This window comes from Manis javanica, chromosome 12, assembly GCF_040802235.1.
Source record: "Manis javanica isolate MJ-LG chromosome 12, MJ_LKY, whole genome shotgun sequence".
Taxonomy (NCBI): Eukaryota; Metazoa; Chordata; class Mammalia; order Pholidota; family Manidae; genus Manis; species Manis javanica.
Window position 1 is genome coordinate 19,965,736 of NC_133167.1, and position 26,713 is coordinate 19,992,448.

Here is a 26,713-nt window from a genome sequence, read left to right on the forward strand (position 1 = left end):
TCCAGGTTTATTAAAACTTAACATTTTATTTTTTTAAGCAGGTATTTTCAGAATTTCACATGTGATTTTTCACTGACACATTATCATCCCAAAAAATAATGCATGATGGAATCAGTGATGAAAGAGCCGGAGATCTGTATGAGCCAGGATCATTCCCAGCTCGTCACAAGCCTCAACCACCACTTTGTCAGCAGCAGAACCAGATGGAGCAGCGATGTACGTCACGCCACTCTGAGAGAAGAACAGAGGCTAACTTTAACACACAAGCCTACATAAGAACATGCAAAACACCAAAATGCCCTCTCAAAGGTGTAGTTAACAATGATTCACACTGCAGAGTGATCCACTCAGTCAAAAGGCAAAACAACAGGATTTGGATTATCCATAAGTGAAATGGAGAAGTCAGTAATTAAATATTATTGGCATACCACATTACCATAGTTTGGATTTAAAACTCATAAAACTTAAAAATCAGAAGCAGGATTTCTGAAATAGTTTCTACATAATGATCAATTCTATGCAAATACACACCAATTCTATACTTACCCTTTTAGCTCTGTCAACATTATCCCTGAATGGAAAAAAGGCATCAGAACTGAGAGAAACTTCATTAAGTTTGCCAACCCATTTCTTCTTTTCTGACTCAGTTAATAATTCAGGGACCTCCTCAAACAATGCCTTCCACTTTACCAAATCTTCATCCTATGAGTGGGGGTGAGAGAAAAATTTCTGACACCACCTTTAGTACTATCAGATGCAAATCAGAATGCCAGAAAGCACTTAGACATTTTATCTATGACTTATTATTATAAATAATGACTCATTCACGTTCACATCTTTAGAATCTTTTTTTTAATGTTTTTAACATTTCATTAAGGAAGAAAAGTAATTCTAAGTGTGCCAAATAAAGAATGTATATATTTTGTTCTTTAATCTCTGCCTACATTAAATCTACTTCATATCCCTGTATCAAAGCAAGCAAACAGACGATGGTGGACATTCTAGAACTACATCTATGCAACAATTAGCATCAAGTATATGGTCAGTGTATAGACAAATCAAAACATGTTTCACAGTGTTTGAATTTGAAAAAGATGCTCCCATTTTGAGTGACTTTTGGCTTAAACAACAAACTTTTATTTTTGTTCACATATGAAGATTCCTCTAGGATTATTAGTAGGATTTTGCTGGGTAATATCAAACAGAATAATATATGTATTATAGTAAAAAAGAAATGCTGTTTTAAGTACTTCATGGTTGTCAGACGTATCGTGGACTCTCATTTCTTAACTTTAAGATAGCTTAGTGTAGCTGATTTGTCCCCTCAGAAGATGAAAGAGGTTTTGATACCTAGACTTCTCCTTTGTTTTTCATCTAGCATTAAAAAAATTTTTATTATTATTTTTTCTTTTATTGAAGTATAATTAATACACATTATATTGGTTTCAGGTGTACCACATAGTGATTTGTCGACCTAGTATTTATTAAGCACAGCTGCTATGGGGCTAAATCCTATTCTTTTGGCAGGCTACCTGACACTTGCAATCTTAATGCTGCCACATACCTTCTTCAAAACTGAAGACTTTAAGACTAGGAAATGTAATAAATACATATTGAGTTGTTAATGGCACCTGTAGAAAATGTGGGTGGAGAAGAAAGACACTGGCTATCTGCTGTCAGATAGTTTATATTCATGCTGAATACACACCTATTGTGAAGCAAGCATCATGCTTGGCACTGTGACCGACACCTCAAAATAAGTGAAAAAACAGTTCCTGCCATCTAAAGCTTATAATCAAGAGGGAAAGTACAAATATATAAACAAAACCCATGGTTATAACTTAGAAAGAGAGAAGGTCTGTGTTATCAAAAAGGATGATGAACCACGAAGAAAGCTAAGTGAGACAGATAACAATAATGGGGAACTGGTAAGAAGTTTAGATTAACATAGAATAAAAAAGTACCTTTCTCTCTGTAGTGACGAAGGTAAAGTTTGTTAACAAAAAAAGGTGAACATACTAGTACACTCCACCCACAAACCGAAAGACAAAACTTTTACCTCGCCAATGGTTCCAGTAACATACTGGTCGATGGCATTGGACACTTCTGCTCTCTTCACTCCAGTTTTAAACTTCATTGAAAGCACTTGGGGATGATGTCTAAGCCACCAGAAGTCTGCTTTATCCCCTGCAAGGCGTGTGCAGTGTATCCGAGACTGCTGTCCTGCTCCAATGCCGATAACCTGAAGAACATGGGTGTGAAAATGAACACTTCTTCCAACAACATATTTTTCTCAGTGTATCTTTTGTGAATGTTCCCCCAAATCTATTCATTTTTTTAGGAAAAAAAAAACTTGGTCAAAAAAAGAAATACAAATATTTTTGAGTCACTAAAAGATGAAGGTAAGAGATTGATCATTACTATTTTTATGTTTTACCTCTTCAGTGACATCAAAGTATGGCCACCAATATTCTTGAAGTTTCTGGAATTCTTGGACATCAGTAGTGAAGCAAGGTCATACTGGAACTTAGAACTTATTAGATCCTGAGGCCCAAGGGACCAGGAGCCACTATCTTCCAGGTTTTTGTTATTTGGAGATTAGCAATCTTTTAACAGCTGGCAATCACTAAAATCTTGAATTTGAAAGGGTCTTCCACTGTCATATGCATTATAATTAATGTCCACCCTTCCCCTTGCACTCATGGGCCAAGCAGTTTAACAGATGCCAAGAGAAGAGTTTGTGACACAGTGAGAAGGAAGGGCTCCCAGTGCTGCTGAAGCTACAGCAAAACCAGTCTTCCCATCTGGAGAGTTAGAAATGGCCCAAGAGATAAAATAACTCAATCCTGCACACTAGAGCTCAGTACACTGGGAAGTTAAATATCTTGCTTAACATCATATAGTAAGAAATGTTCAATTACTCGACTGTGGTACTGATAACACAACTATATAATTTGTAAAATCTGGTCAAATTCTACCCTTAAAAATTAAAGGTGAATTTTACTGTATATAATTATGCCTCAGTAAAGCTGATTTTAAAAGATCATGCTAATTCCTAGTTTACAGATGCTTGGTAAAATAACCTTAGAAATGTATGTGAAAATACAAGTTGCAAAAATATGCACTACTGGGTGACAGTGCCATTCCTTATTCCTTCCTCACTGGAAATACTACCAAATAAGTATGAGGGGAGTGGATAAACAGTTTTGTATCAGTTATATGAACCCCACTAATCCAAAATGTGCTGATTCATTCTAGGCAAAAAGCAAAATGTTAATACTCAATTCCAAAGATACTTTCATAATCATCATTAGCTTTAACAGTTGACCAAGTTACTGAGTAAATACTGACAAACCAGAAGAGAAAAACTTTGTAAATGTCCTTTTTCAAGCTGCAAAGTATCCAAGGTGGACAGATTTCTGAATATCATTTTATAAAACAGTCCTCCTGAAGTGAGTATGACAACTGGGTTACCTGACCGTTCTTGGCATAGCACACGGAGTTTGACTGAGTATACTTGACAGCAATGGTGGCTACAATGAGGTCTCTGAGTGCAGACTCTGGCAACTGAAAAAATAGAATTGTCAATCACATTAGGCTTTTTTGTACCGCATTTAACTTTAAGCATCTTACATGCCATTTATTGTAGTAGTCTTACAATGTAGTTCTATCTCTCAACTGACAGAATGAAGTTAATTGTTCACAGGAAACAGTTTTATGCTTTACTGGAACAATCAATATTTAACATTATTTGTTGTGGAACTCAGCACACTGCCTAATGCATCACAGACTCAAACTGAAGCCAATTTGCAGTAACTTTTGGCTTAAGCCTGTTTACGTATCACAGTAGATATGAACTACCATTTCCACTCCAAAACTGATGAATCACATTTTCTCTATCATAGTACCGAAATATCTGGAGATATGAAAAAATTATGTTCAGAAAAAACACTGAGTATTATTTTCACACACATTACAAACAACTGTGATGCCCACACACAGCTAAGGATGTTTAGGAAAAATCAAATTAGGATCATTTTCTGCTTTGTCTAGAATATTCTTAAGTACGGACTATTAAAAAATGCTTTGTGAACTATGAGTCCAAATAGAATAAAATAACTATTTAATATGAAGAGTAAATACAAATTGAAAAAGAAGACAATGGTCTACATTGGGATGCTAAGTGGACAAAGGATGTAAGCAGCTGACAAATTAGCTACCTGAGAAACTGAGTAAGTCTTCATCAAAATTAATAAAACTTATGCTCTACAAAAGATCCCGCCTTAAGAAGGTAAAATATAATAGAAAATGGCAAAAGAGACATTTTATTAAAAAGGACATATACAGATGGCAAATAAACACATGAAACTGTCCATTATCAAGCATTAGGAAATGCAAATTAAAATGAGATCATTACACACCTACCTAAAAAAAGTGACAATACTAAAAGCTGGTAAGGGTGCAGAGAAAGTGGATCACTCATACATTGCCGGTGTGAAATATAAAAATGGCACAGCCTGTCTGGAAAATAGTTTGGCAATTTCTTAAAAAAGTGAACATGCATGTATAATACCACCCAGCAATTATGCTCCTAGGCATTTGTAACAGAAATTAAACTTATGCTCACATAAAAACCTTTTTGTGAATGTTAAGTGAATAGAAAGTAATAGAAAGGGCAACAAAGTAGTTGTTACCCATGATGAAGGAATAAGGGCAGGAGGTATGTGTGATTATCAGAGGGTGACATGAAGAATGCTTACAGGGATGTAATATTCTGTATCCTGACTGTTAGTGTCAATACCATGGTTGTGATACACAGCTTTGCAATATGTTACCATCAGGGTAAATGAGGTAAAGAGTTATGTGGGAATTCTTAACACTGTATGTCAATTTTACAATTTTTAGATTTTTAACTCAAAATTAAAAGCTTAATTAAGAAACATTGTTACAAGGTCTTAAGAACTTATTTTCTAGGTGCTATTAATATTGTAAGTCCTTTCCTATCTATATTTGCTGTTTGAGTCATATTTTATTCCTTTGGTTCTAAGAAAGATTAGTAACAAGGGCTGGCTTTCCTAGATGTCTCCCTGCAAATACAACACTGGTATTCTGAGTAAGGATCATGGATTATGAGACATGTCAAGGGACGTGGGTTGGGGTGGGAGTGGGACTGAAGAAATCCTATCTTATAAGCACAGCATAAATTGTTTTAACAAATTAAAATATTATTCAAGAAAACTGGGAGAAGAGGAAATAAGTCAAGCATGTCCATGAATATTTAATACACACTCCTGACATTTCTCCCACTTCACAGGACCGAAACTGTTCTGCACCTAATAATATAATCTGACGAGCTTGAGGCTGGAATGTTAACAAAAATCTGCTTTAAAGGGAGGGGAACACATAGGAGGATAAAACCATCATTCTCATCTTTAAGCTTCCAAATTTCTATTAAAAATACATATAAAACAAGCAGAGAGGAGAGGAATTTAGATAAAAGATTAAAGTCATACCCTTGATCCTTGTAAAAAAAAAATCATCAAAACTAGCACAGCCAAAGGCATAAAACCTATCAAATACTGCAAAATTACTGATCAGTCCAAAACCTAAAAAAGTAGAGTATTCAGTTAGGCTGTTGTTAACATGGGTACCACGGAATCTAGGTCAATCCTTTCGATATTTTTAAAAAATACATTAACCAATCAGGTTAATAAAGTGCAGAATGAGCCTCACTTTACTGTGAGCTGCTTAAAATATTGCTGCAGAACACAGTTTCTGTACTTCACAGCTTTGGCCAAAGGGGGGGAGACTGAAAGGACCAAAAGATACAATGCCTATATGTTCCTTCACTTCAGGGCACCATTAATTTTCAAAGATAAATATGGAAGAACAGCCATGAAATCAACAAAGATCATGACTTAATCACCATATAATTACTAACAGAACTATCCTGGTCAAGATTTTCAAACTTATTTTTGGCAATTCTACTTCAAATCTCAGGGGTCAGACCTGGAACCACTGTAGCAACTCACTTCCTACTTGTTACAATGAATGACTTGCTAAAAGACTAGTCATTTTCTAGGAACAAATAGAAAAGCTGAACACACAGCTAATAAAAAGCAAGTACAAAGAGGCAAAGATCCCAAAGATTAGGGAAGTAGCAAGAAATGAATGTGGCTATCTATGCTTTTCCCCTCAAAGCATTTTCCAAGTTGTAAGGCAATACGCAAGAGGTAGACGAGCTGAGAACAGCTTCTGGCAGTATCATAGGACTAAGGGACAAAAATGGAGTTCACAGCACACCAGGACGAGTCCTACTAGTAGACACTTGGTGCTTTCAGCAGCGTAAGGGCAAACCATACACAGACCAGTCCTCATCAAGACTGAAGCCCAAATTCAAATCAGCTCAATTCCTGCCAGAACGACTACGATCTGCCTGCCAGAAGTCAACTCTCTAGAGAGGTTAAAGACACCATCCAGATCCTTAAAATACCTCTATAGGTTTTTCATATTCAATGCCTAGCATTTAACGAAAAGTACCAGGTATACCAGTAGACAATTTAATGGAGTTACTGAAGTACTGAGGGGGGGAAAAAAAGTACAGTCAACATTACACCGAGGAAAAATATCCTTCAAAACCGAAGGTCCAATTATGAGATTTTGAGAAAACAATACCAGCTAATCAATTTCCTTACTCCATAACCTTGGACAAATTTTTTTAATTGTCCCCTATGTTACAACATTGTAATCTCATTAACAGAAAAGACAGTAGTCATTCCCCAACCCCAATCAAGGACTCTATATTAAAATGATGTAATACACATAAAAACAAACAAAAAAGATCACCATTACTATTCTAGGAATATATCCTTCCTAAAAGATGACTATACACACAAAAAAGCCAAAACTTGGCTATGTAAGAAGACGATCACTGCATGGAAAACGGAAACCTAAATACCCATGATAATGTATCTATTCGTGCATTACCAGGTGGCCTTTCAAATGACGCTGTGGACCTTTATGTATTATTATAGAAACACATCTGTAGCTTAGTTACAGATTAGAAAGGGGAAAATTACAGATTAGAATTATAAAAGACACAATCCCATTTATGTACAATGGAAGATACATATCTCCATGAATGGACATATGCACAGAAGCTTCTAATAGAGTCTTTTATTCATTCTTTAAGCTCTCAAACTTACTTGACAATTCAGAGATGAGTTAGCCATTTGCACAGCAATCAATTTTAGATGCCTTAATAAATGCATAACCTTATAAATATTAAAAACAGACCTACTAAAGTACTAGTGTTTAGTTCACATATTTTCAAACTTACATCTTTATTCTTGGTAACAACATTGCTGAACAATGACCTGTTGATGACACCATTATTTCTCTTCTGGCTTAAACAAAGACCAAAGAGAGTTCGAACTTCATTTTCATCAGGATTATAAGACTGGTCCATCTAAAGTACAAAAGATTTCATTATAAGCAAGGTTATATGTATTTTTTCTAATTTAAGCATGTACAAAGTCTTATCACTATGAATGTTAATAGAAGGGCCTGGCACTAATATTTTACTCCAAGATTTTTTATAAGGTTTACAACCCTGTAGGGTTTTACAACTTATACCAAACATATTAAAACCAGTAATTACACATGACAGCATTTTGGTATACTAATTGAAAGCACTATCTATATAGTCCTTTTGAAAGATCAGCTAATAAAAATGATTTGCTAAAAATCAGGCAATGGCACAAAAGTTAAATTCTAGTTTTCCTTTCTTTCTAAAAATCTAATACCTACCTAACACTTGAATTAAAAAATTGGAAGGGGAAGAAGCAACATTTTTAATCTTTCTTTTTAATTGAAAAGGAACATATGTGATTCACCCCAGGGGTGCAAGGATGGTACAACATCCGAAAATCCATCAACATCATCCACTACATAAACAAAAAGGACAAAAACCACATGATCATCTCCATACATGCTGAAAAAGCATTCAACAAAATTCAACATCCATTCATGATAAAAACTCAACAACAAAATGGGTACAGAGGGCAGGTACCTCAACATAATAAACGCCATATATGATAAACCCACAGCCAACATCATACTGAACAGTGAAAAGCTGAAAGGTTTTCCTCTAAGATCGGGAACAAGACAGGGATGCCCACTCTCCCCACTGTTATTCAACATAGTACTGGAGGTCCTAGCCACGGCAATTAAACAAACAAAGAAATACAAGGAATCCAAATTGGTAAAGAAGTTAAACTGTCACTATTTGCGGATGACATGATATTGTACATAAAAAACCCTAAAGACTCCACTCCAAAACTACTAGGGCTGATATCAGAATACAGCAAAGTTGCAGGATACAAAATTAACACACAGAAATCTGTGGCTTTCCTATACACTAACAATGAACAATAGAAAGAGAAATCAGGAAAACAATTCCATTCACAATTGCATAAAAAAGAACAAGATACTTAGGAATAAACCTTAACCAAGGAAGTGAAAGACCTATACCCTGAAAACTAAGACACTCTTAAGAGAAATTAAAGGGAACTAACAAATGGAAACTCATCCCATGCTCTCGGCTAGGAAGAATTAATATAGTCAAAATGGCCATCCTGCCCAAAGCAATATACAGATTTGATGCAATCCCTATCAAATTACCAACATTCTTCAACGAACTAAAACAAACAGTTCAAAAATTCATATGGAAACACTAAAGACCTCGAATAGCCAAAGCAATCCTGAGAAGGAAGAATAAAGTGGGTGGGGGGGATCTCGCTCCTCAACTTCAAGCTCTACTACAAAGCCACAGTAATCAAGACAGTTTGGTACTGGCACAAGAACAGGGCCACAGACCAATGGAACAGACTAGAGACCCCAGATATTAACCCAAACATATATGGTCAATTAATATACGATAAAGGAGCCATGAACATACAATGGGGAAATGACGGTCTCTTCAACAGATGGTGCTGGCAAAACTGGACAGCTACATGTAGGAGAATGAAACTGGACCATTGTCTAACCCCATATACAAAAGTAAATTCAAAATGGATCAAAGACCTGAATGTAAGTCATGAAACCATTAAATTCTCGGAAAAAAACATAGGCAAAAACCTCTTAGACATAAACATGAGTGACCTCTTCTTGAACATATCTCCCCGGGCAAGGAAAACAGCAAAAATGAACAAGTGGGACTATATTAAGCTGAAAAGCCTCTGTAAAGCAAAAGACACCATTAATAGAACAAAAAGGAACCCTACAGTATGGGAGAATATATTTGTAAATGACAGATCCAATAAAGGCTTGACGTTTAAAATATATAAAGAGCTCACACGCCTCAACAAACAAAAAACAAATAATCCAATTAAAAAATGGGCAGAGGAGCTGAACAGACAGTTCTCCAAAGAAGAAATTCAAATGGCCAACAGACACATGAAAAGATGCTCCACATTGCTTGTCATCAGAGAAATGCAAATTAAAACCACAATGAGATATCACCTCACACCAGTAAGGATCACCACCATCCAAAAGACAAACAACAACAAGTGTTGGCGAGGTTGTGGAGAAAGAGGAACCCTCCTACGCTGCTGGTGGGAATGCAAATTAGTTCAACCATTGTGGAAAGCAGTATGGAGGTTCCTCAAAAAGCTCAAAAAAAGAAATACCATTTGACCCAGGAATTCCACTTCTAGGAATTTACTCTAAGAATGCAGCAGCCCAGTTTGAAAAAGACAGATGCATCCCTGTTTATCACAGCACTATTTACAATAGTCAAGAAATGGAAGCAACCTAAGTGTCCATCAATAGATGAATGGATAAAGAAGACGTAGTACATATACACAATGGAACATTATTCAGCCATAAGAAGAAAACAAATCCTACCATTTGCAACAAGATGGATGGAGCTAGAGGGTATTATGCTCAGTGAAATAAGCCAGGTAGAGAAAGACAAGTACCAAATGATTTCACTCATATGTGGAGTATAAGAACAAAGAAAAACTGAAGGAACAAAACAGCAGCAGAATCACAGAACTCAAGAATGGACTAACAGTTACCGAAGGGAAAGGGACTGGGGAGGAGGGGTGGGAAGGGAGGGATAAGGGCAGGGAAAAAGAAAGGAGGCCTTATGATTAGCATGTATAATGTGGGGGGGTGGGTGCATAGAGAGGGATGTGTAACACAGGGAAGACAAGTAGTGAGTCTACAGCATCTTACTACGCTGATGGACAGTGACTGTAATGGGGTTTGTTGGGGGGGACTTGGTGAAGGGGGGAGTCTAGTAACCATAATGTTCTTCATGTAATTGTAGATTAATGATAATAAAATGAATTTTTAAAAAAAGGAACATGTCATTGATTGCTATCTTCCTCCCCCAAAATTTGAACTGAAGAGATGTTTATATGTGGGAATAGTCTGCATAAGACCACTCTCTCCCTAGATCACTTCTAAACTTGACATTATTTCCTCAATTATCTTTTGGATGATCTTTGACTTAGAGAACGCTGATATCTGTAACTTAGAAGCAAGTCCTCAAATTAATTCTGCGTAATTCACATTTTCCTGAATTCTAAAAATGTCTCTTTTTCTTTTGTCTTATACAATTTTTAATATCGGGATGTGCTGTCCTATTAAAAGATATCAAAAGAAACTTGTTTCTAGCCAGGTAGAAGAGCGAGTTATTTTATGGATGTGATCATGAGTCTATGTGGGAACTTAGCCAAACTCTCAAATAAACAAAATGCTGAGGAGGCCCCCAGCAAGTCTTCTGACCCCTCCAACTATGATGCTGTCAGGTGTTAAAGAGGACAAGACGATGAGCTCAGGGTTTGGGAAACAGTCTCCATGATGCTACTCTTAACTGCTATAGCCCTAAATACTTACAAAAAACATTTGATTAAGAAACTGAGCAATACAGTGTTAGCTAACTATAGTGCTAGCAAGAACCATTATATATATTTAAAAAGTATGTATATTTAATGTGGTTTTTCTTCTTTCCTTGAAAAGCTGACATGGACTCTGGTGAACCATATAATTATCGGTATCCTACAATGAAGAATATATACAAACTTTCTTCACATTAACGCCTTCTGAAAAAGAGCATTATGAATTTTTACTTTCAATTCAAATAACTCTGCTTTATCCACATGCAATCTTAGACTATGGGCTAGTTTCCCTCATACATGAGTTCTTAAAAAAAACAGTAAGAGAAAATCCCATCAATTGGAAAAATAGGCAAAGAATAATGGTCCAGACAGTTCAGAAAAAGAAGGAAAAATACCTTTAAATATGAAGAGATGTTCACCCAACACATAATGAGAAATTAAAACAAATGGGAGGCCATTTCCATCTTAATGCTAAGATGAAGAACTTTAAGAACACAATGCTGGCAAGATATCAGGAAATAGGTACCCTTCCAACATTCCCACTAAGACATACAATTTGTTGTTCAACCTCTAAGAGGAGCAGTACCTATCAAAATTACAGAAACACGCAGCTTTTTCACTCCTTAGACTTTTTCCCTAGGTTTATTGCTGGGTATGTACAGCATCTGAAGATTGGTGACTGGCTAGATAAGATACACACACAAGGGACAAACTTCCAAGATGGTGAAACAGTATTTTTGTCAGTGGGGAAAAAAAGAAAAAGAAATACACATGCAGATTCTATAGCATCTTACTACGCTGATGGACGGTGACTGTAATGGGGTATGTGGGGGGGACTTGGTGATGGGGGGAGTCTAGTAAACATAATGTTCCTCATGTAATTGTAGATTAATGAGATCAAAAAAAAGAATGAGATAAAAAAAAAGAGAAATACACATGCAAATATCTGCTAAATATGTATACACTATTTCACGAAAGGTAAGAAACTTAAAATATTTGGTTACTTTTAAAAAGTTGAGAGTGGCAGAGGGTAGAATGAGGAGACTTCATCAGGTAACATTTACTATCTTTGGAATAGGAAACTCTGTACCTATATTATTTTAAAAGATTAAAAAATAAGTATTTAAGGATAAGGAAACTAACCTCATCTCAAACCCAAATATTAATGGTTAAGAAAAAAAATCTGCAAGATTAAGGATAAAGAAACCACAGTAAATAAGGATGAATTAGAAGGTTTTCAAAGTGAAGGAAAGGAAAGATAAATATGGGGGGAAAAAAGAAAATTCAAGAGCAAATTACTGTTTCAAACATGAACAGCACTAACCTGAAGAACACAGTAGCTCCCATTTTTCTTTTTAGAAAGTATTTTCAAAGCTTCATCTTCATATCCTGGGGCCACAATACCATCAGATACCTGTAAATACATTAAATACTGATTTTTATTTAATAAAATTAGAGAACACCTCTCAATCTAGACACAGTTATCTGCCTTAAATAATGCAGAAATGCTTTCTGATTTCTACTTCTAACAAATAAGCCAAATACTACACTTAGGAAAGATAAGCCTATTTGAATACAGCTTTCTATAGCTGACCTTTCCTCATTTGCTGTCTTGTCAAAGTTTTTGACTATTTGCGTAAGTTTTAACTGGTACATGTGAATGATTCCCTAAATACATGTACCATTGAAAGGTTCACAGATGGTATTTTACATTAGGAAGTGTTCTAGTCCCGGCTCTGCCAGTACCTGGCTAGGAGAGGGAAGGCAAGTCCCTCAACAACAAGACAAGGGATCTGATTAAACTGGAGATTTAACATCTGATACCTAAAGATACAAAAGTCAAGAGCCCATACTCCAAAGCCTTGTGCTATAACCTGTAATGTAACACGTCAGCTCCACTGTGGCTGGGGATGGTGGTGGTCATGGGAAGAATCCCTAAAAGCAACTAAATATTGTCAAGCCTCTTCAGCCTTCATTTCTACCTAATTGTTTTCCCTCCAAGGTATTTACGCTACCTTTTTTTCCCTTTCTTTTTGTCTCTTCACCCCCAAAGCTAACCCCATCTTTCTGGAATACTTGCTTGGTATTCAACTGAAGGGGTTAGTTTTTCAGAGTAGTTTCTAATTTTCCCCATTACACATCTCTTTCATTACAGACCTATGAAGGTTTACAGTGAGGTTCATTATTACATCATACAAAATGGCATCTTCTGCTCTTTGGAAATAGTAACTGACAATAGGGTTAACAACTAGTAGAGAATTTAAAAGAATTAAGCATATAAATTGAAACTTCACTGTAATAGCCAAATATCTATTTGAAACATGAATTCATTAAACCTAAAAATTACCACAAAGTCAAGGATTTACATTCCACATAAAATATGAACATTCGAAATGATAAACTTAGGTAATTTACAAATGGTTTAACTATAGATTATGGTTTTAATGAACACTATGAACAAATAAAGCTTTTCTCAGTTATGCATCAATCAAAACACATGAATGTCCACTAACCTCTCTGGAGAGAATTTTGGCAGTAGGAACATCACAAACATCAGATAATGCAACAAAGTCACCAAATGAAGACATTCGATCAGCCCCTACAAATACAAATTAAAAAACTATGTATGTTATCATAAATAATCCTTCGCAGAAAAAGATGTTTAAAAAAACCCAATGCGATCATATAAAATTCATTTCTCTCAATCTAACTTGTTTATGTAAGATTTAAATAATAAACTGCTAAGTAATTTAACTGAAATATTGTAAGTATTCTTTAATTTTACCTTCTAGAGCAGCACTTGGCCAACTTTTTTCTGGGATGAGCCTGAGAGCAAATATTTTTTAAGCTCGGCAGCCACATAGCCTCTATTTCAACTACTCAACTCTGAGGTTTTAGTTTGAAATCAGCCATCAACAACACATGAACAAAGGGACCAATCAAACTGTATTTATAAAAACAGGTGGCAGGCTGGATTTAGCTGGTGAGCCACAGTTGGCTAACTCCTGCTGTAGATGGGAAACTGTGATATCAAGTTTCTCAATAATCTTCCATAAATGTTACAATACCCACAGGTTATTAAACTCACAAATTAAATATTTCTGAAATATGTAACTCCAAATTCAGTGTAACACATAACCATACTTTAGTATTATATTAAGCAATAATACAAATGCATTCAACAGCCTAATCTGAAATTACATGCACTAAATTCCTATTGTTTCCATTTATTATGTTAAAATACTAATACACATTCTTACAAATTTATTCTAAAGCACTCATATAGTCATTCTGAAGCATTAACAAAAGACGAAGAAAATTTAAAATCTTATATATCTCAACTATATGTGAATTACAAAAGTTAAATCTTTTCTGATTAAAAAAATCTGACATCTTATAAGCAAAGGATATTACTATTTTATTCTGTTTAGGATAAAAAAATTTTTCTCTCAAAACAGAACAAAAAAGAACCAAAAAAACCGCTATTATTTTCTGACCTCTTGCTCTTGCATATGCAGTTGCTACGGGAGTAAGAGTTTTATACAGATCATAAACCATGCAGACTTTGGCCTCATCTTCACTAAGTGGAATTCCAACAGCAGCACCTAGTATAGAAAACCATAAAACAGACTCAAAACCTTAAGTTACTACTTGTCAATTCCTAAATCAAGACATGAGATGACATTTTTTTCTTAACATCTAGCCTCTACAGCATAATTTTTAATGCCTGTGCCAAATTAAACAAAAATCTGTTTGCCAGATCATTAAATATACAGTTGCAAGGGAGGATAAGGAAAGGGGAATTTCTCTGACCTATGAAAATAGCCACTGCATCTGCCAGCACTAGGTGTGTACATGAAGCTGGTTTACTTCATTACTCTCCCTGTCTTACTTGATACCACATAATGTTTATTTTTTCCTTACTCACAACATTTTAATATCGAATAAACATCAAGGAACTAACTGCGTTGACTGTCAGCAGATCTGGTGATAAAAATAAGTTGTGTAGTTGACTTCAATACAGAAGCAAAAAGCTCTCTCATACAAGATGGCTATAAAAAGTTACATGCAGTGTCATATGAACCACTTTTTTATGTCTACTCAGCAACATTTTCAACCATGTGGCAAAACATTTAGTCATGTTGCATTAAGCTGTTTCTTTTTTATTTTCTACATTGCTACTACAAGAAAACATTTTCCTAATCTTCCTATCGCACAATGGTACACAATCATGTATTTGTAAGTAATGTGTTATTTTATAATCAGATTTTATCATGTTATTGTATTAATACTGTTAACACTTAACAAAAGTGGTTTCAGACTTCAAAGAGTGTCTCTATTCACATTAGGACATGTCGATTCTTTTTAAAATTAAAAAGAAATGCATTTCGAACCATTCCAGAGCACTCCAGATCACAATGCTTTACCTGCTGGGCTGACATGCTTAAAAGAGGCAGCTGCTGGAATGCCTAAGGCTTCTTTGAGTTCCTTCACCAGCTGCCAGGCATTCAAAGCATCACATAAGTTTATAAATCCAGGCGCTCCATTTAGAACTACACATAAAAACATACACACATTAACAAGCAGGATCAATAAGGTCAGATATACATACATTTCTGAAAAAATAAGAACATATTTATCAGCAATGCACAAATTAGTTTTAAGTGAAGTATAAGAGGTAAACATATACACAGACATTAAAAGAAGTTGATGAGAAAGTGAACAAAGCACTGGAGCCCAAGTCCCCCTTACCAAAACAGAACCAAACCCTCTCCCGCACACACACTTGCACACACACACTACTGGAGGACCAAATCCAGCCAATCTAGAAATAAACCAATAGAGAATTCAGGAATGAGAGAAAGAATGACAAGATACGTGATCATAAGGGATCCATTTCAGTACAGAACTAAGACTAAACAATTATGGCAACTACAGAGATAGTGTAAAAGTTGTTATATACCTTGTCAATTTAAGAAATTAACAGTACAAACTAAAGCAATAGCTTAGTGGGAGGAAAGAAGGGAGAATAAATAAGTGTTGAATTTTTCTTCTTTATACCAGACTCAGCAGGCTCTGCCTGAAGTCGAAATGCCATTAAAGACTACAACTTCAGAGTTTTTCATGGCTATTTTCTTTTCTTTTGTAATTAAGGTATCACTGATATGGAAGGTTATGAAGGTTTCACATGAGCAACACTAATTTCAATATTCACCCATATTATCAAGTCCCCCCCACACCCCATTGCAGTCACTATCCATCAGTGTAGTAAGATTCTATAGTCATTACTTGTCCTCTCTGTGCTGTACTACCTTCCCTGTGACCTACCTATATCGTGTGTGCTAATTATAATGCATGTTTAGTTTCTCACAGTGGCAGGAGTATTTTTTAGGAGCTCCTATCTCTTGCAAATAAACATTTATAAGTTCACATCCAAAAATAAAGTGGACCATTAATTAAAAACAAATGTATAATTATATCTCCTTTGTGTTATTTTGTCTAGTATGTACTTTTATAAGTGAAACTTTGCCAAGTATTTACTAAGTACCTACTACAATGTTAGGCACTTGGGGTATATTATCAGTGAACAAGGGTCTCTCCCACCCCTAACCTGCCATCACTGTTCTCATAGACCTTATGGGAGAGACACAGAAGAAACAAATAAGCAATGAGAAAATATTAGGTATTTATATAAATGAATAGAAAACAGGTCTACACAAAAACCTGCATTGGAATGTTCTTGGCAGTTTTATTCCTAACTGCCCAAAATTATTCCTTTTTGATGTCCTTCAATAGGTGAACAGATAAACCAATTATGGTACACCCACATACAAGTGAATATTAATAAGCAACAAGAATTGAGCTCTCGAGCCAACATCAGGACATAGAGGAACCTTATAAGCATACTGTCAAGTGAGAGAAGCCAATGTAAAAAGACTACATACAGTATGATTCCAACATTTTGATATTCTCGAAACACTATGGAGACAAGAAAAACATCAGTGGTTGAGGGGTGGAATGGAGGTAGTTTTTAGGTGGTGAAACCATTCTGCATGATACTCTCAAGGCGGATATAGGACATTATGCATTTGTCAAAACCCACAAAACATACAACACAAAGAAGGAACCCGAAGAAAATTGTGGTCCTTAGTTAAAAATGATGAATCAATATTGATTCATCAATTTAACAAATGTACCATACTAATGCAAGACATTAACAGGGCAAACAGTGCGGTGCAGAGCAAAGGAAATTCTGAGAACTCTGTATTTCTGAGAAATTTTTTTGTAAATCTTAGAGTGTTCTAAAAAAAAGTCTGTTTAAAGACACTACTGAAAAAATTAGTTCCCTCAACCAGGTATGAATAGAAAAGCTTTTGAAAATGCAAAGTTCGGGAACTGAAATTACATGAAAGTATTTTTGCTTTACAATCTAAATAGGGAATATTAACTATAAGGAGGAAAAATCTGAGATAAAATAGGTCAATCTGTTAAGAAATTCCCAGAAGTGAAAATCCATGAAAAAAGGGAGGTTTCTAATTATTCATTCAATAAATATTTAGGGAGCATGCCAAGCAATATTCTACACTGGGTATACAGCAATGAACAAAGATAAGACTTCTGCTCTGAGGAGCCTGACATCTTAATGCGAGAAGACAATTAAAACCCAAATATATGCTACAAAATAGAGTGATGTGTTAGAAGTGTGATGGTCATCTACCTCGGTCTGAGTGGTCAGAAAAAAGTTTCTCTGAGGAGGTGGCATTTAAGGTGAGTCTGAATGACAAGAGGGACATGACATGAAGAAGATGGAGAAGAATCCTGGGTGGAAGGAACAGTTACTGTAAAGGCTGAAGTTGCTGGCGGGCCAGCTCCTGAGAAGGGAAGAAGGTGCTGGGAGCAGAGGGTAAGCGGAGAGCTGTCAAGGAAGTAGACCAGTCAGGTAACAGGCCTGCGGGGCAGGACAAAACACTTCGGCAGGAAGGAAAGCCAAAGAATGGTTTGAAGTAGGGTGTAACATCATCTGATTCATATTTGTAAAAGATTACTCTGGTGTGAAGAACAGGGAGACAGAGAAAGCAGAGAGACCAGTTAGATTATTGCCATCTGGGAGACTCTGGGATAACTGGGGGGTTTGGGCGGTGTTAGGAAACATTGAAAATATATCTGAGGTGGAGGAGAAACAGAGCTTGACCCACTGAATGTGAAGGGGAAGAAGTATTTGAAATTCTCCTCAAACCTCCTACACCACTGCCTGCTTCTCTCCTTCAACTGGTGACAGGCAGAAAGAGAAGCGGACAGGAAGGCCTGAATCTTTCCACCGCCAACCACGCCGTGTGCCCTGCACCTGCCTTCTCGGTACCGGAAGGAAGCTGTCCTTATTCTCCAAGGCCAGCTCCCCTACCAATGCTTGGGCCTTCAAGGCCCTCACACCCCCAAGTCTCTCCTCTGTCCCCAACACCCCTCTCCCTTCTTACAAGTAGGACATGCTCTAATTAGCTTACCTCAGGAGAAAACAAAAATTTAAAACCCTCTCAAAACTCTACAAGTCCTCATTTTTCTGTTCAAAGAATTATCTTTATCATTGTTATTTCCTAACCTTACTTCCTATTTCGGCCCATTTCAACTGGGCCCCAGATCCATCATTCTAAGGGAACTGCTTTTTGTAACATTCCCAAATCAAGCAGTTGTTTTTCTGTTCAAACTACAGGTTTTCCAACCTGGTTTCCCCCTGCCGGTTCTTCCACTGCTAACCCAAGGTTTGGTCTTGACCTCTTCTATGAAATCTAGAAATCTAGGCCATCCCATCGTGTCCTACTTCTTCAAAATCAGCTGTATGCTAAAGACACTCCAGTTTCTATCTCCAACTTGACCTCTCTCCAAAAGTGCAGAGTATCTCAGTATTTTTTGCTCACAAGTCGGCTTGGCATCTCAGACTTCAGGCAGCTGTAAGAGGCGTTATGCAATTTACTTTATCTTCTAAATATAAACCACATGATATACACACCCACAGCAAACCATGCCACGTAACACTCAGCCTTTACCTGTGATGGGAAGTTTGGGCTTCAGTGTGTATAACTGGGCAGGAGTTTGATGAGGGTTCATTCCATATCTCAAGGGCATCTGAGATATTCCTTTACTGTACTGTTTCCTGAAGTAATCTGAAATTGCTTCATCATATTGTGCTGTATGAGTGAAAGCCTAAAAACAGGGTAAGTTTTGTGAATTACTAGCAGCATTTCTCAAAGCAGGGGGCAAGACAGTTTTAGGCAACACACAGCAAACTACACTCCTTCACTCCGCACACACACGTGCAGAAAAAAAACTAAAATACTACAGGGCACAGTGAATCATCCCCACTCTAATTATCAATCTTTTGGACATTATACCTCAGTAATATTTAGCCTCTTCATTTATAACAGGTAGCAGCTCCAAGCAGAGCCTTGGTAGGTGATACGAGCTAGTCAAAGTTGAATACTGTTTGGTTTGCCAAATACTAGATTAGGACTAGATGAAAGTGTCTCCCCACCTTTAAGGCTAACTGGCGCCTGGTCTCCAGGGAAGTGTCTTTACTGCCGGAGCCCTGCATCTCCGTGGACACTGCCACATAGTCCTCTGGCTCACACACCACTGTCACTCGGGCATGGTTTTTGGCTGCTGCTCTCAGTAGGGTGACTCCACCTTTGAAGAACAAAAGATGTGTGTTTTCACATCAATTTAACCTCTTTCAAATAAAGTCATTGTACACATACTTCTACTTTAATTCTTGACTTAAAAAGGGGGCAAAATAACCTTTACTCAAGATGAATCTCTACACAAGAAATAGCTTAGATAATATAGGTGAACTGCCATCATACCAGAACACAATCTGGAAGCAGTAACCATATTCTACTTCCTCAATAGTGAACACCAGACCGAAATCTCATTTAAGTGTAAATAACCCTCTCCTCTGTCAATCTTCAAATATGGTTTTTCTGACTTACCAATATCAATTTGCTCAACAGCTTCTTCAACAGTTACATCCGGAGAAGCCACCGTCTTCACAAAGGGATACAGATTACAAACGACAACTCTAAAACAAAGAGGAATTTAGCTGTCATTAAAAACTCAAACTTACAAAGTTTACACGTAAATAAGTTAGTAGCTATAAACATGACCAAAGATTCTAAAGATCTAAAATATAAACTGCGTGCCTGACATTTTAGAATTCTAAAAATTACTTGAAGTATGAGGATCTCCTGCTGTTGCAAAGCATAAGTAAACAGAAGTGGCCTTCACCAGCAGGTACTCTCAGCACACATTATTCACTACACAAATCATATCGCAATTCAGCTGCCTGGGTAAAATTTTTGTTTGTCAGGACAAATTTAAAGGAGAAAAATCACCCAATCATCTCAATACCATGCACAAAAAGCATCTGACAAAACTGAACACTCATTATAATAAAAATACTCAACAAATTAAGGAGTACTCAACGTGATAAAAATTTTAAAAATCCACACTAACACCATACTTAAAGGTGAAAGACTACTGCTTTCCCGTAAGATCAGGAACAAGACAAGGATGTCCATTCTCACCACTTCTATTCAACACTGTTTTGGAGGTTCCTGTCATATCAATTAACAAAGAAATGAAATAAAAGGCATCATGACTAGAAAGGAAGACGTGAAGCTATCTCTATTAACAGGCAACATGATCTTATATATAGAAAATCCTAAGGAATCTATACACAAAAAATTATTAGTACTAATAAATGAGTTCAGGAAAGTTGCAGGATAGAGGATCAACTGAATTATACATATTAGTAAGGAACATTTTGAAAGTGAAATTAAGAAAAGAATTCTATTTACAGTACCATCAAAAACAAAAAAAATTTACGAATAAATTTAACAAAAGTACATGTACAAAACATTGCTGGAAGAAATTCAAGAAAATCTAAACAAAGGAAACTAGGGAAACACAACCCATGTTTACAGACTAGAAGACTTTATGTTGTTAATTGGTAATATTCCCCAAATTGATATTCAGACTCAATACAATCCGTAAGAAATTCCAACTCCCTTTCTTGAAGCAATAGGCAAGCTGACCCTAATATTCAATGAAATGTAAGGAACCCTGAATACAAAAAGGAATCTTGAAAAGGAACAAAGTCAGAGTACTTACACTTCTCAATTTCCAAATTTACCACAAAGATCAAGTAATGGTGTGGTGTTGGCATAACTAGAGATACAGATCAAGTGTGCCAAGAATAGTCTTTTGAACAACATTTAAAGATTAATCTTTTCAACAGATGACGCTGGGACAACTGAAAAGCTACATACAGAATAAAACTGAACCCCAACCTCACACCTATATAAAAAAGTAACTTAAAAAAATAAAATATCTAAGCATAGGAGGAGCTAAGGCTAAAAAACTTTTAAAAGAAAACACAGGCATAAATCTTCATTATCATAGATTATGCAATTGCTTCTTAGTTGTAACACCAAAAGCACAAGAAACAATAGAAAAAATAAATAAATTGGACATCATCAAAACCTAAAACTTTTATTATGGTCAAAGGATACCAGGAAGAAAGTGAAACAATCCACAGAATGGATTAAAGGAACAATCACAATTCAGTAACAACAACAAAAATTCAATGAAAAAGTGGGCGAAGAACCTGAACAGACATTTCTCCAAAGATACATGAGTGCCCAAAAAGTACATGAAAAGATGCTCAACATCATTAGGAAATGCAAATCATAACCACAATGACATATCATAAACATTGGGAAGGCTAGAATTAAAAAAGATAATAAGCTAACAAATGTTGGTGAGAGTACATTCCTGTAGGGAATTTAAATGATGTAGTACTTTGGAAACATCTGGCAGTTCCTCAAAAGCTTAGAGTTACCAGGTGACCAAGGAATTCCACTTCTAGGTATAGATAAACCCCAAAGAAATGAAAACGCATGTGCACACAAAAACTTGTACATGTGAATGCTCATAGTTGCTTTATTCATCAGAAAGTGGAAAGAATCTACATGCCCACCAACTGATGAACTGATGAATAAAATGGTGTATACATCTATACAATGGATTCTTTTCAAGCAATAAAAAAAATGAAGTACTGATAATGTAACATGGATGAACCCTGAAAACATGCTAAGAAATTAGTCACAAAGGAGCACATATCGTAGAATTCCATTAGTATGCAATGTTCAGGATAGATAAATCCGTAAGACAGAAAACAGATTGATGGTAGGGCTAGGAGGTATTGGAAAAAATGATGAACGAAAGCTCATGGGTATCGGTTTTCTTTTTGGGGGTGGTAGTGATGAGTATGTTCACATAGGAACTATAGTGATGGCCGCACAATTGTAAATATACTAAAAACCCACTGAATTGTATATTTTAAAAAGGGGAGTTGTATCTGAATAAAGCTGTTACAGAAATTAAAACAGTGAATACCTTAATGTGCACAACTAAGTAGCTTGTATGTACTAAAATTTAGATGATAATTTCCTCAAAAAGCAAAGGTTTCTGTTTGTAGTTTAAGTATGCATTTTGGTAATATAAACTTGGCAAAACTAAAATGCTTACATATATACAAGGTCACACAGAAAGTACTCAATATATGTTTACAGTGAGTGATAGAACAGTAAACCTAATGCTAACCTTGTTCTTAAAAAGGTGGGGGTGGGGGTTCGGGGGAACCAGGTTTGGAATATGCTTTGTCTTTGATCCTTAATGTATTAAAAATTCTACTTTGGGGGGAGAAAAATGCAACTTTGTATTTTTACCTTATAAGATTGAAATCAAGTCTAGCCATGTCAGCATTATCTTCTGGGATATTACGAGCCAAGATTCCTAATTTAACAAAATACAAAAGTATTAGCTTCAAAAAACAAGTTAGAATAAATAAGGTACTTCTTTTTGATACAGTCCCAGCAATCATGTTAAAGCCTCTAATGCTGCCTACTTAGGAGTATGACCTAAAAATTAAGATTAGCAGGTATATTAAAAAACCTTTTGTGTTAGTTCCTAATTCCCCTTTTCCTATGCCATAATATGTAAAAGGAATTTTCTCCTAACTGTTGCCAGTTCCATTAAACTATGGCTCCCATAAGTAAATGTCTTGTGGGATGATTCTTAGCTGTACTGCCTTTTATTGTGCCGAATTTCTCTGTAACTCTCAGGATGCACTATACCTGTTTCTCACTATTTTGGGTTGATGTGCAAATCTGACTCTTAGATAAAATGAACAAAAGTCAAACACTTTGAAAGAGAATTCTTTTGAAAGTCAGTGAAACGGTGATGCTTTATTCTATTTGAATCATGGTATTTTCACACATAAAATCTAAGTATTTTCATTAACCCCAGCAGGAAATATCACCCTGAATTAGTTATCAGGTCGGGACTAATAGCAAACAGAAGAACAATCTGAATCCATCGCATATTAAAGCAAACTAGATTTTAAACAGGTTCAAACATATTATGAACCTTAGCAGCAAATGTGACAAAACCAATATAACCTCACAGGTAATTTTTTTTGAACTTATGACTTGCCTTTTTCCTCATTTATTCTACAATGTAATCAACTAAATTATTCCTGAAAACCGCTGGTTGTTTTAAATAGAACGTACCAACCACTTACCAGCGTGGACTGCAGGATGCAAGGTTTTCACACGCCCCCCTAGCATTTCAGGAAATCCTGTCAGCTCAGAGACATCTCTGAAAGTAGAGAAACAGAATATTGCAACTATATCTGCTGAATTGTCATTTTCCATTTCACACTATTCCAAAGCATCTTCCAACACCAAGTCTACTGTTCTGATTTTCAGAGATTTTTCAGAGCCTGTTATTTTAGAAGTCAAAAACTGAATCACAAGCCAAACTAACGAAATATTATTAAGAAGTAAACTCAACTGAGAAGTTATTTGGCAGTATGTAACAAAAGCATAAAAAACACTCCTATCTCAGAAACAGACTAACAGTAAAAACAAGACTTTAGTTTTATGGTCAAACAAGCATGAAGACAGCAAATCAAATGAGTGGAGAAAAAGAAGATTGTTTAGTAGAGTGGTGTGGCATTGGAGTAACTGATTAACCAGGCACAAAACTAAATTCTCAATGTATCAAAGATTTGAGCAATTCAAAAAGTCATAAAAATACGAAAATTAAAATATGTGCAGAATATGTTCAAAGCATTAAACAGAAGATTAACATATCTATGTAAATGCTGAAAATTTTTATGTAGAAAAAAGCTGGAAAAATAATTGCAAATATGGCAAAGGGTTAAATGAAAGACAGTATTTAACTATTGATTCATATCATCAAACTGACATGAATCCCCCCTCTTTGGCAGAATTTACAAGCAAATTTAAATGACAGGAAAAATTGCCCATATGTGTTAAATAAACAAAAGAAACAAAAACGTCTACCATTGTAGGAGCTATGAAATAGTATATGTTTAAAAAATCACTGGGAAAAAAACCACATCAACATGTTTAACAGAATTATAACCTATTTTTAGTACCTTCATAGTTTTCCACATTTTTCAAATTTTCTACAACCAACTTATTATAGTAAAAATATAATAAACATTTTAGTAGCAGAAAACTCCACCAATAAGATACAGAATTTCTGGATAGATTCTACCAAGGGGGAGCATTGGCAGATGAGTGGTGCTTGACCAGACTTGCACAGTGCTAAGTAAACTGACAAACCTGACTTTCTGATTTCTAATCCAAAATTTCCTTTGCTGGAAATTTAGGATATAAAATCCTACTTCTACAACTGAGGATCACTGCTGAAAACAGAGAAGGTAGAACTATCCTTAGAACTGACAACAATTTAGTGTAATTGAAAAGCTTGTTATTCCTTTATATGTAAAATAATTTGTATGTAGGACTTAAATCCTCTGTAGGTTAACTGCTGTACACTTACCAATTAAAATCTCACCAGTCTACTTACCTCACATCTTAAGATTAACTTCCTGGGAGAAAATCTTGGCTTGGCCTCTTACAAGCTGTGTTAGCTGTGTGAACTTGGGCAAGTTTGTTAATTTCTTTGTGCCTCAGTTTCCTTATGTATTAAATGGGGATACTATTTAATGGATTAAATGGGGATAGTAACAATATAGCGTCACATGAATTATCTGTGTGTGTGTGTGTGTTTGTGAAGTCTCACACTTCATGTCTGAAATGTTTCTATAATGCAAAGTTTGGTGGGAGAAAAGAAGAGGCTACATAAGAGGGCCTTGTTTAATTTGAAGGCTCCAAATACAATAGGACCCAATATGGTCCAATGAAAAGAACAGCTTAGATTTTGGATTCTCACCCTGCTGCTCTTTAGAAAGAGCCACGCTGCCTTTCACAGTTCTTACAGGGCTCTTACAAGAACCACATCCTAGAGATGAAGCAAAAACACGATGCAAAATATAAAGCACTTATTTATTAAATGAAGTGCGGTATTCTTGCCATATGACCTTGTCAAACTTGGGGAAGTGTGTACTGCCCACATAAAGCAGGATTATAAGATTAAAAAGGTAATAATCTGTCTACATGGATCCAGGTGGCAAGCAGAAAAATTTTCCAAGAGGCAACAAACACAGATTTTTTACTCCTTTTCTAAAATATATTTCAGGGATGGGTATGTCCTTCGTCCAAACTCCCACTGCAATTTAGTATGGCTGTCCTGTGGCCTATTTGATTTCTACCTTTTAGTAGTTGCTCTCTTGAATGGCAGCCTGACTTACCTTTTTCTTTGTCCCATCACTTAAGCAGGTAATACATAGATTGTGAATGAGAAATGAATGATAGATTTGTGCCTTCAAATGGTTCCCAGAGAGGCCAAGGGAAGAGAGGTAGACTTGAAGTTTACAGTTTTACTAAAAGCACCAGTCAAAAGAAATCATGTGAATCTTGCAAATCATAACGTAAGTTTTTCTTGCCTAACAAATAGTCTGCCTAAAATAGTTACAGGAAGTAAGAAGCAGAGCTCTAAATGAGGACTCCCGGGGTTCCAACCCCCAGCTCTACTCCTTACTTAACTCTTAACTTGAGCAAAAGTTACTAAAACTCTGAGCTTCCCTGACCTCTTGCGTGCAGTAGGTAAACAGTGTGCCAATCATGGATTTTACTCACGGGGCCAGGAATACGTTACTTTCGGGTAAGCGTGATCCCTCGGACCGGACTTGTTAACTAAGCTGTGCCTTACCTGACTGCCAGGCCGGCATCCCTGAGAGCTTTTGCAGTCCCTCCAGAAGCGACCAGATTCAAACCAACAGAAGCTAGGTTTCTGGCAAATTCCACAAGGCCGGTTTTATCAGACACACTAAATAAGGCTGAAACAGAAGACATTTTTCCCCATCACTGGCACATTACAGTAGGTTCTTCAAGGTCTCTGCGGGGGTCGGGGATCGGTACTGGGAGGGTAGTCTCGGACCTAAGGCCACGCGCCGGCCCGGGGCTTCCGGACTCGGACGCCAGCCCGCGCGCAACCGCGGGCCAAGGCCTCGCCGCGCAACCCGGGCCGCCGCATTGCCGGGGGCCCTGGCGGCGGCGGCGCGGCCCCGTGAGGGCGCGAGGGGCTCACCGAGCTGGCCGGGCGCCATGGCTGCGGGCCGCGCGGGGACGGTAGCGGCGACGCCACGTGCGGAGGGGCGCGGCACCGCCCAGACAGAGACGATCAGGGAGCGGGGCGGGCAGGGCGGTCACCTGACCTGCCACGTGACTCGGGCCTCCAGTCCCTGCTCCGCGACCGCTTGGCTTTAGAGGCGGAATTGGAGCCGCCGGGCCGAGCGGGTGGGCGTGGTGAGGCTTCCG

The 26,713-nt window shown here is 36.7% G+C and overlaps 1 protein-coding gene across 1 annotated transcript; it reads right to left on the reverse strand.

Annotated features, from left to right (window-relative positions):
• Positions 1-26,640, reverse strand: ATIC (5-aminoimidazole-4-carboxamide ribonucleotide formyltransferase/IMP cyclohydrolase). The gene is made up of 16 exons (XM_037016450.2): positions 26,484-26,640; positions 26,106-26,232; positions 23,542-23,618; positions 22,688-22,754; positions 19,889-19,977; positions 19,435-19,586; positions 18,950-19,106; positions 15,335-15,460; positions 14,405-14,512; positions 13,421-13,506; positions 12,232-12,321; positions 7,340-7,468; positions 3,475-3,567; positions 2,060-2,242; positions 547-702; positions 1-231 (listed from the first exon to the last, which is right to left on the reverse strand). The coding sequence occupies exons 1-16, from the start codon at positions 26,500-26,502 to the stop codon at positions 112-114; spliced, it is 1,779 nt and encodes a 592-aa protein (XP_036872345.2). The 5' UTR covers positions 26,503-26,640; the 3' UTR covers positions 1-111.
• Positions 26,641-26,713: the final 73 nt, after the last annotated feature.

Bases quoted from the DNA above. Each gene is read 5' to 3' on its own strand.
- ATIC (XM_037016450.2), bottom strand. The intron at 23,619-26,105 runs GTAAGGCACAGC...CTCTACTTTCAG, and splicing joins GATGCCGGCCTGGCAGTCAG to AGATGTCTCTGAGCTGACAG. The intron at 19,107-19,434 runs GTGGGGAGACAC...CCCTGTTTTTAG, and splicing joins GGCGCCAGTTAGCCTTAAAG to GCTTTCACTCATACAGCACA.